Here is a 12748-nt window from a genome sequence, read left to right on the forward strand (position 1 = left end):
GGTGATTCCCAAATTTATATCTTATAGTCATGTATTATAATACCTTCCTGATATCGCCACTTGGATATTCTGCAGGCATTTCAACAATATACCCAAGAGAGAATTTGTTTTCATCTCTCTTATTTCTATAAATGGTATGACTATCCATCTAGTTGCTTTAATTGGAGACATGGGTGTCATTATTGAGTCTTCTCTCTCACTCCCAACACCCCATCTATCAGAAAATCCTACTTGTTTCTATCTCAGATCTAGTTCCCTTAATTTCTACTGCCGCCACCCTAGTTCCAGCTACACTAATAGCTCTGCTGGATCACTGCAAAATCTTCCTCAATGTTTCTCAATGGAGGCACTGATAGCACTTGGGAAGGACAATCTGTAGTTCAGTAGGACCATCCTGCACATTCTAAGATGTTCAACAGCCCTGGCCACAGCTCTCTAAATGCCAGGTAACCCCTGATCATTGTGATGGCTAAAAATATGACCCTATGTCTCCAAACACTCTCAGAAAGCAGGATAAATCCCCTGACTGAAAACTGGGCTCCCTGATTTCAGTCTTACCTCTGCCAATACGTTTAGCACATGTATTTTTCTTTTTATAGTATAAATCAGATTACATCATTCCCCAGATAAAACTGTAGAACGGCTTCACGATACAACTTCAAATGAAATATTAACTTCTCTATATGGTCTATAATGCAGACTGTGTCTAACTTTCCGATATCAGCATGGACTTTTGCTTCCCATCAACGCTTAACTTCTTGTACGCTAGCCATTTTTGCATTGATTCAATTCTTTAAACACACCTAGCTCTTTCTGACCTGAGGACTTTTATACATGCTATCTATTCTGCATGGATCATTTTTCACTCTGCTTTTGCCTCACAGACTCCTTGGCCTTAGTCTCATTTTAATTCTATCTCTATTAAGAGTCCTATGTGATCATGCTACCTAGAATGTGCCCTTCTGTTATGCTCCATCATGGGTCTGCTCAGATTAATTTGTGGCATTTATCCCAAGTAGTAATTAAATTTACTTATTTCTGTTATCTGTCTCCCCAGTCTATAAGCTCCATGAAAGCAAAGACCTCTTTGTTCACCAAGTACCGACATAATGTCACTGCCAGTTGCTTAGACCAAGAAGATATACAGTGTCAAAAAAAGAAGAAAATATTTAATATTGAATAGAGACTAAATGGATTGAGAGTTGTACACCTGCAGTCAGCTACTAAATTTCTATTAGTCCTCTCTCTGGTTACAATTACTGAGCCCTTTAAAGCTTTCAAAAAGCCACTGAATTATTCAATTCTAAATCACAGTTTAAAATAAAAGGCTGTAATAAAAGATGAAATGCCACATTTAGCTCTCCTTTCCCTGTCTGGCTGAAATAATACTGAAGTCTCACCAATAAATTTAATTTCTATTTTGTTCAGTAAGTTCTAAGTCAAGCAATCAGTTGAAAACTTCAAAATGAATATAAACAAACTTCTAAGCTAGTAAATATGGAAAGCAAATATATGAACTAAGGTGAAGGACAAAAAAATTTTTTAAATACCCTTAAAGTGTATAAAACAAAAAATTTCACAGTACTTTTTATAAAGAAACAACCAAGCACTTTCTAATAGCCTACCTGAGTTGCTGGGGATTTTCATGGATACCAACCACCCAGTAGTGATCAGATTTTCCTTTGCAGTGTTCTCTTGTGTTACATATTGGAGTCCATGTGTTACCAAGCCCTCTGTTAAGCATTCGAACAATGCCTTCTGAATCCACATAACAGGGAGTACCTACACACCAATTGAAAAAGAAATCACTTGGAGAAATAGCTACATATTTGTGAAATAAATCCCATTTCAAAAATATATACCAATGATTCAAATGTCAGTTCAAAAGCAAAAAGGTGAATAACTAAGATCATTTCCCACAAAACTTCATTAACCACACAGAGTAAGACCTAACTGAATAAAAGAAAAAAAAATTGCATGACTAAAATTTACCCAAGGGAAAAGCTGATAGTTTCAGTGAGAACTATGCCACCTACTGGAATATAGCAATATTTTTAAAAGCCAATTTCAGTTAAAAAAAAAAAAAAAAGTTAAACCTGAATCTGAAGTTTCGCTAGTTAAGAGACATTTGGAAAAATGACCGGAACCTGACGCACAGTGATGATCTAGAGAAATTTGTCTTTAGTACTCTTCTTCTTCTTGCTTTCTTGGGCTTGTCACTGTTGTGTTCCTCAACTCCTACCTAAGCAATTCTTAACCTGAAAACAAGTCAGTATCTCTGTTTCCCACTTACTCTGCTCTCATGTCAGGAAGTACACAGCATATTTGCTAATTACCCCTTTCATTATCTGTGACTTCATACACCTCTCACACTGCAAACAGCATGTTCCTCAAGTCTAGATCTAACTGGTAACTGGGGAAAAAAATAAAGCTATATGAATGGAAGTTATTAATGGTCACATTAGAACATAAATAACCAATAAGGGGCACTGGGGTGGCTCAGTGGGTTAAAGCCTCTGCCTTCGGCTCGGGTCATGATCCCAGCTTCCTGGGATCGAGCCCCATGTTGGGCTCTCTGCTCAGTAGGGAGCCTGCTTCCCCCTCTCTCTCTGCCTGCCTCTCTGCCTACTTGTGATCTCTCTCTCTGTGTCAAATAAATAAATAAATAATAAAATCTTAAAAAAAAAAAATGCTAAAAAAAAGGAAAGAGGGGAAAAAATGAAGCTAATTTGAATAATATATTTTATTAAATCTAGTATATCCAAAATATTATCATTTTAACATGTAATCAATGTAAAAGAATTACTGAGATTCTTCTTTTTTTGTACTAAACTTTCAAAGTTCGGAGTATTTTATACTTACCACCATCTCAATCTGGATTAGCCACATTTCAAGTGCTCAATAGCCACACGTGGCTACTGCAGTAGATAGTGCAGCTATTGAAATTTCCTATTTTTTTTTGCATAGAATCTCCTGGAAAAGCCACAACTTTACCACTGACTTGTATCTCCTCGTTATCTATAACAAACTTTTAGAGAAATGTATTTCTCTCTTTGTATGTTTTCTAAACAGAATTCACATGAACATCAGATCTTATACATAAAAGAATGGCTATCTTGCCTAACAATTCCAGTTTCCACACTGCCAACATAGTAAAGAAATTTACACATATAATATAGATAACTCACCTTAAGAAAAATAATTAGGAATAAAACAATGGAACAATTTCTACTTGAAAAAATGTCTTTAATATAAATAAGTTAATTTGTCTTGCCTTCAGCTGAAAATCCAACCCACACTAGGTAGGATTTCCTCGTAAGAGGAAGAGGATCACCATGTAAAATTTGTTTTTTCTTTTTCCCCAGCTCTAGCAGTTGAATTCCAAGGCACTGATCACCATCAAATCCTGCACCTAGTGAGAATATATAAATAGAAATCAGGTATCAAAGGCTACTTAGCTATAATGCTGTCTAGAGTACCTTCTGTGAACTGATTTTGTGATAAACTCTACATTAAGTAGCACTACTTTTTATGGATAACCCACCTGACTGAGGTACCATTCCAGTATTAAAGCAGAATACTATGTTACAGGGACTATTTATACAAAGTGGTATTAAGATATTATTATTCATTCACCCAAGAAATATTTACAAAGAGCTTACTATGTGCCAGGTACTAAGGCTACAATAGTAAAGAAGACATATCCTCAGGAAATTTATATTCAGGTAGGAGAAGACTAATTTTGGAAAAAAATGTTAAGTGTTAACAGAGAATTAAAATAATAATGTGATACAGAGTGTCAGATTGAGTGATTACTTTAGACTGGAGAGTCAGAGGTGGCTGTGTGAGAAAGTAAAATTTAGCTGAGATATAAATTACAAGTTAGGGGAAAGAGCTGTAATATAGTAAACAGAAGGAACAGCTAATGAAAAGATCCTAAGATGGGAACAAGCTTGGTAAATTTGAAGAGAACAAAGAAGCTAGTATGGCTAGAATGAATGATAAGAAAAAGTGGCAAGAGATGAGGTTGAAGAGGCAGGCAAAGGTCAGATCATGTAGGACCTTGCTAGCTGTGATTAAAGGTTTGATTTTTATTCTAAAGCAATGGGAAATCATCAGAGGGATTTGAGCAGAAGAGGGACATGCTCTAATTTATGTTTTTAAAAGATCACTCAGGTTGTTATATGGAGAATGGACTATGGAAGGCAAGGGTTGAAGCTAGCAAGCCAGTTACAGGGCTACTAGTCCAGGAGAAGAGGGGTTTTAGTGGAGGAGATAAAAAGACAGTTTGGAATGTTTTACTCGATAGAACTGACACGGTGATATGACTTCACTGATAGGGTTGATGTGGGGGCGGTGAGGGAAAAAGAAGGATTCATGATTCATTTCTGACTTGACTGGCTGGGTTAAGAGTATGCCATTTACTCAGATGAGGAAAACTAAGTAAAAGGGAAGGCGAAAGGTAAAAAACAAAAAGGCAAAAGTTTTATTATGACCGAATTTGAAATGAGTATCAAAATTGTACAAAGAGATTGCAAGCAGCCACTGGATATATAAGTCTGTAGATACAAGGAGAGGGTAGGGCTGGTGATACTAATTTATAGGTCATGGACACACAGATCTATATAAAGCCACAGGCCCTGGGGTACCTGGATGGCTCAGTTGGTTGAGTGTCTGCCTTTGGCTCGGGTGGTCCTGGGATCGAGCCCCACTTTGGGCTCCCTGCTCAGTGGGGAGCCTGTTACTCCCTCTCCGTCTACCACTCTGCCTACTTGTACTCTCTCTCTTAAATGAATAAATAAAATCTTAAAAAGTAAAATAATAAAGCCACAGGCCTTAAGGAGATATCCCAGGGTAGTTTCTCAAGCTGTACTTTTGAGCTATGAGTCAAGAAATCAATTTAAAGTTGCAAATAGTATTTAAAGAAAATTAAAATCAGGGGCGCCTGCATGGCTAAGTTCGTTAAGCATCTGCCTTTGGCTCAGGTCATGATCCCAGGGTCCTGGGATCTAGCCCCACACTGGGCTTCTTGCTCAGCTGGGAGCCTGCTTCTCCTCTCCCTCTGCCTGCTGCTCCCGCTGCTTGTGCTCTTTCTCTCTGTCAAATAAATAAGATCTTTAAAGAAAACTGAAATCAAGGAGTAAATACTGTCCATGAGACTTTTATTTCAGTTACATTTACAGATATGTATAAAATGGCAATGAAGAATGTAGTTCTTATTAAGGCTAAGAGTCAAAAGACTGAAAGTTCCTCATCTAGAGAGCGTACAAGAGGAGCGGGGCTACGATAGAGTCCTGGAGCATTCCAGCCAAGAGGCTGGCATAGGAGGTAGAGCCAGAAGAATAGCCAAAGGAGTTATCAGTAAAAAAACATCCAGGGTGATGTTACAGAATCCAAGAAAGGAAAGTGCTGGGTAGGGGATGGGTAAAATAGGTGGTGGGGTTTAAGGAATGCACCTGTTGTGATGAGCACTGGTGATGTATGGAATTGCTGAATCACTCTATTGCACACCTGGAACTAATATAACACTGTATTTTAACTAAGTTGGAATCAAAATTTAAAAAAACAGAGAAAGATGGAACTAGAGTGTACTGTGCTAAGCAAAATAAGTAAGAGAAAGACAAATATCACATGATTTCACTCATATGTGAAATTTAAGAAACCCAACAGATGAAGATAGGGGAAGGGAAAGAAAAATAAAATAAGATAAAAATAGAGAGGAAGAAAAAGCATAAGAGACTCAATAGTTAAGAGAACAAACTGAGGGTTGAGGGAGGGGAGGTGGGCAGGGGGATGGGTTAAATGCATGATGGGTATTAAAGAGGGCATGTGTTGGGATGAGTACTGGGTGTTATATGTAAATGATGAATCACTAAATTCTACTCCTGAAACCAATACTACACTATTTATGTTAACTTGAATTTAAATAATATTTTTAAAAAATAGAAAAAGTGTTTCTAATGGAATTATCAAAAAAATAAGCATAAAAAGATTATCAGTAATCTTCCTTCTTTTCTTAAGTAAGCTCTAGGCCCAACATGGGGCTTGAACTCATGGCCCTGAGATGAAGGTTGCCTGCCCCCTATCAATAATCTTGATAAAATCAGTCTTGACACATAGTGGTGGGTACTGAAGACAGAATATGAAGTGAAGGAAGCAGCAACTTCTTAAGTCATATTCAAACTGTCTTGGTCCTGTACACTAGAAATTAGTTTATTTTTTGAGGCATTTAAACTCTGAAAATTCTTACAAGATTTAGACATGGAAGTAACTAAACATGGAATTCTTTCTAGAATACAGTTTTCCTACAAATAAAATATTTTCCTTTTCATTGCTATTAGTGAATACAACAAAATTCTGTAAATTTGAAGACTATACTGATTCAAATACAAAATGACTGTAAAAGTAGGTATATAACCCAAAACAAAATAAGAGAAAGAAAAATTCTCAAGTAATTTTCATTTTACTTCAGGTCTCGGTAAAATTATAAAAGACTAGGAAAAAACTTACCTCTATGATAAACAATGAAAAGCTGTTCTCCATGTCCTGCCATTGATACTATAGGGCCAGGAAGACTGAAGATCTCTTTCTGAACACCTCCAATAGTGAACAGTCGAAGGAGCATGGCACTGGTGGCAGCAGCTGCCCATCCCAGACCAAGACATATGGCTTCAATATCTTCATTCTGAGGCATGTCTACTAACCACTCTTTGCTTGAATCCCAAGAACTAAAGTGCAGACAGTGAAGCTTGCTAAAAATTAAAACAAGACAGAAACAAACTTTCATATTTGATATTTTATATCTATAAAACTAATCATGATATCCCAGTGATAAAACCAAATAGCTAATTTTTCTATTAAACATAAATAGTCCAAAAATAGCTTTGAAAAAGTAATTATGAAATATCCTTAAAATGGACTATATTAAAGCCATTTAACAGTCATGTTAACAGTAAAGTGCTCATAACTTAATGTTAAATGAAAACAGGCAGACTAAAATCTGCAGAATATGACCTTAGGTTGCAAATATACAGAAAAAGATGACTAAATTTTTAAAAAGAGATGAAGCATCAAAATGTTGAAGAGTTCTTTCACTGCCAAAAAAATTTAATACAGGAAAACAAAAGAAAAAAGGAAAAACAATCACATAATCCCACCAGCAAGATCACCAACCACTGCAAACAATTTGATGTTTCCAGTCTTTTTTCTTTGCATACATACAGACACATAAGTTATTAAACTTAAGTTTGGGAATGCAGATACTATAGTACTTGGAAACAGAGGTAGTACTGATTTTCTGAAGAGTAATTTAAAATTTTTTTTTTTTAAAGATTTATTTATATGAGAGAGAAAGAGAGAGCAAGTGCATGAGTGGGGGTAAGTGGCAAAGGGAGAGGATGAAGCAGACTCTCTGCTCAGCAGAGAGCCTGATTAGGGGCTCAAACCCAGGACCCTGGGATCATGACCTGAGCCAAAGGCAGACACTTAACCAACTGAGCCACCCAGGCACCTCTAAATTCAATTTTAAAATAAAAAGTCACATTGTATATAGCTATGAAATAACATATCCAGGAAAACAGGGAAAGATATTTGAAATCAAAATTGCACATGGAAACAAATGTTCTAATTATGGTAAGACTCTGAGTTGGAGGCACTGGTGGTTTATTTTAGTGTACTAATTTAATTCAATAATGAAGTATTGAAAAAAATAATGAAGTATTGAGTGGATTTTACAATGTGTAAATTAGGAAACCAATTAAAATGTTAAGATGTGTTTCTCAGACTTTAATGCAAACTCAATCACCTGTAGATCTCATTAAAATGCAGATTCTGATTTAGGTCTGAGGTGGAGTCTGAGATTCTGTTTTCAACGAGCTTCCAAGTGACCCATGCTCCTAGTTTGTGGACCACACTTAGAGCAGCAAGAAGCTAATGTCTCCAATCAGGATTTTAATTTCGAATCACCTCAGAGTTGGTAAAACCTATAATCAAGTGTATAAGCATTAAAATCAGCTGAAAAATCAGGAAAAGGCAATCTGGCTGAAATAACAGAAAGATGAATAAAAATATTTTTTCTTCTTTAAAAATATATGGATGGATTCAGTGTTCCACTGCTTTTCCATCATAATTTTGTCTATGTATCTACTTACCAAATATCATTCTGCCCCCTCCCTTTTTAAAAAGAAGTTTCAATTCAGGGCGCCTGGGTGGCTCAGTGGGTTAGAGCCTCTGTCTTCAGCTCAGGTCACAATCCCAGGGTCCTGGGATCGATCCCCACATCGGGCTTTCTGCTCAGTGGGGAGCCTGCTTCCTCCTCTCTCTCTGCCTGCCTCTCTAGCCTACTTGTGCTCTCTGTCTTTCAAATAAATAAATAAAATCTTTTAAAGAATTACATAAAAAAAAGTAAATGTTTCAATTCTAATTTATAAGGACAAAAAAACCCAAAAAACAGAAAAAAATCCAGGTCAGTAGTTGTCCAAGGTTGGTATCAACTGCAAAGGGATACAAGGGAATATTTTTGAGTGATAAAAAATATTTTGAGGAGGACCTGGCTGACTCAGTCGGTACAACACGTGACTCTTGGTCTTGGGGTTATAGGTTTGAGCCCTACACTGCTGTAGGGATTACTTAAAAATATAGCAGCAATGTCCACAACAGCCAAACTATGGAAAGAGCCGAGCTGTCCACTGACAGATGAATGGATGAAGGAGATGTGGTATAGGGACACCTGAGTGGCTCAGTCGGTTAAGCGTCTGCCATCGGCTCATGTCATGATCCCACAGTCCCGGGATCAAGTTCCACACAGGGCTCCTTGCTCAATGGGGAGTCTGCTTCCCTCTGCCTGTTGTTCCCCCTGCTTGTGCTCTTTCTCTTTCTCTTTCTCCTTGACAAATACATAAATTAAAAAAAAAAAATGTACACACACACACACACACACACACACACACACACACACAGAGGAGTATTATGCAGCCATCAAAAAATGAAATCTTGCCATTTGCAATGACGAGGATGGAACCAGACTGTATTATGCTCAGCGAAATAAGTCAATCAGAGAAAGAAAATTATCATGATTTCACTGACATGTGGAATTTAAGGGGTGCCTGGGTGGCTCAGTGGGTTAAGCCTCTGTCTTCGGCTCAGGTCATGATCTCAGGGTCCTGGGATCAAGGCTCTGATTTTCTGAGCCCACATCAGGCTCTCTGCTCAGCAGGGAGCCTGCTTCCCCTTCTCTCTCTGCCTGCCTCTCTGCCTACTTGTGATCTCTGTCAAATAAATAAATAGAATCTTTAAAAAAAATTATTAAAAAATGTGGAATTTAAGAAAAAAACAGAGGATCATAGGGGAAGAGAAGAAAAAATAAAACAAGGCGAAACCAAAGAGGGAGACAAACCATAAAAGACTCTTAATAATAGGAAACAAACTGAGGGTTGCTGGAGGGTATGGGGTTGGGGTGATGGACACTAAGAAGGGCATGTGATGGACACTAAGAAGGGCATGTGATGTAATGAGTACTGGGTATTATATAAGACTGATGAGTCACAGGTCTGTACCTCTGAAACCAATATATGTTAATTAAATGAATTTAAATTAAAAAGTTTTTAAAAAAAATTTTTTGATTGTGACAGTTGATACATACACATTCGTTAAACTCACTAAACTGTATACCTAAGAAGTATATTTTATTATACATGAATTACACTAATAAAGTAAATTTTAAAAGGGGGAAAAGGGGGCAGGGGTTTGTACAAAAAGAAATCTAGAAAGGATACATACCAAATTGTTAACAGTGGTTATATCTGAAAGTAGAATTCTGGGGGGGATTTTTATTTCCTAAAAATCCTGTACTGCTTGTCTGTTTACAATATATATATTAATACATATACAATATATATATAATTACATGTATATATATGTGTGTATATATAATGTAATATATATTATGTAATATATATTATATTATGATTCTCTAAGTATGATTTTTAATTATATTATGTAATTATGTCTATAATATATAAGCAATTATAGAGATAATTATATAATTATAACTATATAATATACCATACTATATACATCTATATATCATATATATCTTACAATAGTAATGAAACAGAGTATTAATGTTTTATCTAACTCTTTAATTTCTCTTGCAATTATAAATTGTTAATTGTATCATGTCATTTCCCCTGCCCCCCCCACAATGCAGGGCTTGAACTCACAACCCTGAGATCAAGAGCTGAGCTGAGATTAAGAGTCAGATGCCTAAACCGAATGAGTCACCAGATGTCCCATGTCATCCTGATTTGTAGTTAGAGACTGTAAAGGACAGGACAATTAGGCAAAAAGAGACATGTTCTGAGGTATTATGTATGAAACTCTTCTGTATCTAACAATTCAGCAGTGACAAATTCTTCCTAATAATCTGGAATTTACCTTGCTAGTTCATCAGTACTTTCACATGCCAACAAAATAGCTTCATAAGATAGATCTGCTACTGTGTAATTCAAAGTGTTTGATAAGTGTGTTGCGTGGTGTATGGAGGTATCATGGAACTCCACATCTATGGCATTGTCTTGCTCATCATTATAGCAGCGAATAATTCCAACAGAGTTCCACACCTACAAACATTAAGGTTAAATACAAGTCTGAGATAAATTAAAGGTCCTAGAATCAGTGGACTAAAGTAGTACAAATTAATAAATATTATAATTCAGTCTGTATTGAAATTGAAGTTATGGGAGCAAACACAGCTTAACTACCTTTAAATAGTTTCAAGTAAGAGTAGTGACATCAGAACTACAATTACTACCCACTCTTTTCATGAGAAGAAGGCACATAAATATTTAGTAGCAAGTGGAGTATTTCATTTAATATTTTAAAAATTACATGAATGCCATAAAAAATATAATTCTGAACAACCAAACCATTAAATTCCCCAACAGAAATATTTCAAAAATTTATTTACTTATAAATATGGATATAAATGACAGAATATTTTCCTGCTCCAACTAACTGCTTTATATTGTAGGAATAAATATATACATTTTAAGGCAACATAAACCAATACCATTAAACATAAACCAATACCATTTAGGAAACTTATCTTCCACCCATATAGACTACAGGCTGACACTTTCCTCTACTACAAATAACTATAAATAAAATATGTAACAACAAGAAATTAAGACCTACTACTTGATGATGACTAGGGACACCAATAAAAAGTTTTATTAAAATAAAACATCACTTTTAATATTTACATACAAATTTATGCCAGGCCTATCCTTTCAAAAAGGACAAGAGGCAAAGTCCTCAATGGAAAGCCTCAAATAAGTAAAAATATTAAACTTTTTAGTTCTCAGAACAAAAAGCTAATATATTCATTCATCCATTTAGGAAATATATTCTTAATGCCTACTGTGCCATACCTTGTTCTAAGTGCTATCAGTAAACAAAACAAAAACAATTTCTTATACTTATCACCTTCTAATATATTATATTAGGAGCTGCCTTCCTAAAATACCTTCTATCCAGCGTTTTGGAATCAGTATAAACTTCTATATAAAAATATGAGAAATAAAGTTTGGAAGTACAATCAAGAGATATTGCAAGATATATAGTCACACTATGTTCATTATGTCACTTTGCAAAGCAGATTTTTTTTTTTTTTTTGCAAAGGAGAATTTTATTTAACGTGATTTCCAATAATAAGGTTGAAATAAGGTTAAAACTATAAGTTAACCATAAAATAAACCAACCACAAAATTATAATGAACCAAAGTGCTTTTGGCCAGTTAATCAAGGTTTTAAAAAATACTTTGTACCGAACAAAATTAACTATAGTGAGATACAACACTTACAGTTTAAAGAGTTAAATAAAACTATTTTAAAGTTAAATGTAGATCCAAGGCTTACCATGAACCTATGTGTGAGATGCATGGGAGTAGAACCTGACTGGAATGGCTTTTGCCGGGGAGTTGGCATTGGCCCATCATAAAACGGCCTTTGGGATGTTACAAGTGGTAGATTATGAATGCTGTTGGCCTGATCATCTTCCTCCTCCTCTTTGGAAAGACTAGAACCAGCTTTCAACATGGTAACATCTAGAAAATAAAAAATCATACTTAGAGAATCATAAATACCAATGATCTAGAAAAAGGAAAGCATTATGAAATCTAAATAAACTTTTCCATTCATATTTAATAATATTAACATGCTATCTGCCTCTTCTACTGTGTTAACATTTACAGTGATGGTACAAAACAATAGAGGGTAAAACTGTTGGTGTGGCAGTGGCAACAATCTGTATTAGTAGTCAATTCATTGTTAACCACCACTCAATTGCAGTAAAAATATTAATTCTGTTGAATCTTGATCCAACATAGATTTTTTTTTAAATGTTCTTTGTGCTAAAATGGGAAGTGTGCATAAAGAGTGATGTCTGTCTCAAAAAAAAAAAAGCATTTGTGCAATTGAGTTGTAAGCTGAACTAGTTGATTTTTTCACAGAACACCATCTATACTTGAAAGAATGCCAAATAAACTATGGCTATGCAGTCTTTGGTATTTGGTAAACATTTTCTTTAAATAAATGAAGTTGATCATTTAAGAAAAATAACTGACAGAATTTGTTGTCAATGATAAAATTTGAGTTTTCAAGCAAAAATCAGAATATTAGAAAACAGGGCGTCTGGGTGGCTCAGTGGGTTAAGCCTCTGCCTTCAGCTTGGGTCATGATCTCAGGGTCC

The 12748-nt window shown here is 35.6% G+C and overlaps 1 protein-coding gene across 2 annotated transcripts in view; it reads right to left on the reverse strand.

Annotated features, from left to right (window-relative positions):
* WDHD1 (WD repeat and HMG-box DNA binding protein 1) overlaps positions 1–12748 on the reverse strand; it is a 63825-nt gene that overhangs the window by 17789 nt on the left and 33288 nt on the right. For both annotated transcript variants that reach the window (XR_013967197.1, XM_080809590.1), the window contains exons 12-16: positions 11917–12104; positions 10435–10619; positions 6511–6752; positions 3275–3412; positions 1626–1782 (exon numbers count right to left, since the gene is read on the reverse strand). Coding sequence is in view for 1 of the 2 variants with exons in the window: in XM_080809590.1 (XP_080665716.1) it covers positions 1626–1782; positions 3275–3412; positions 6511–6752; positions 10435–10619; positions 11917–12104 (910 nt within the window). In the remaining variant the exon portion in view is untranslated. The remainder of the gene's footprint in view (positions 1–1625; positions 1783–3274; positions 3413–6510; positions 6753–10434; positions 10620–11916; positions 12105–12748) is intronic.

The sequence above is a fragment of the Martes martes genome (assembly GCF_963455335.1).
Source record: "Martes martes genome assembly, chromosome: 7".
Taxonomy (NCBI): Eukaryota; Metazoa; Chordata; class Mammalia; order Carnivora; family Mustelidae; genus Martes; species Martes martes.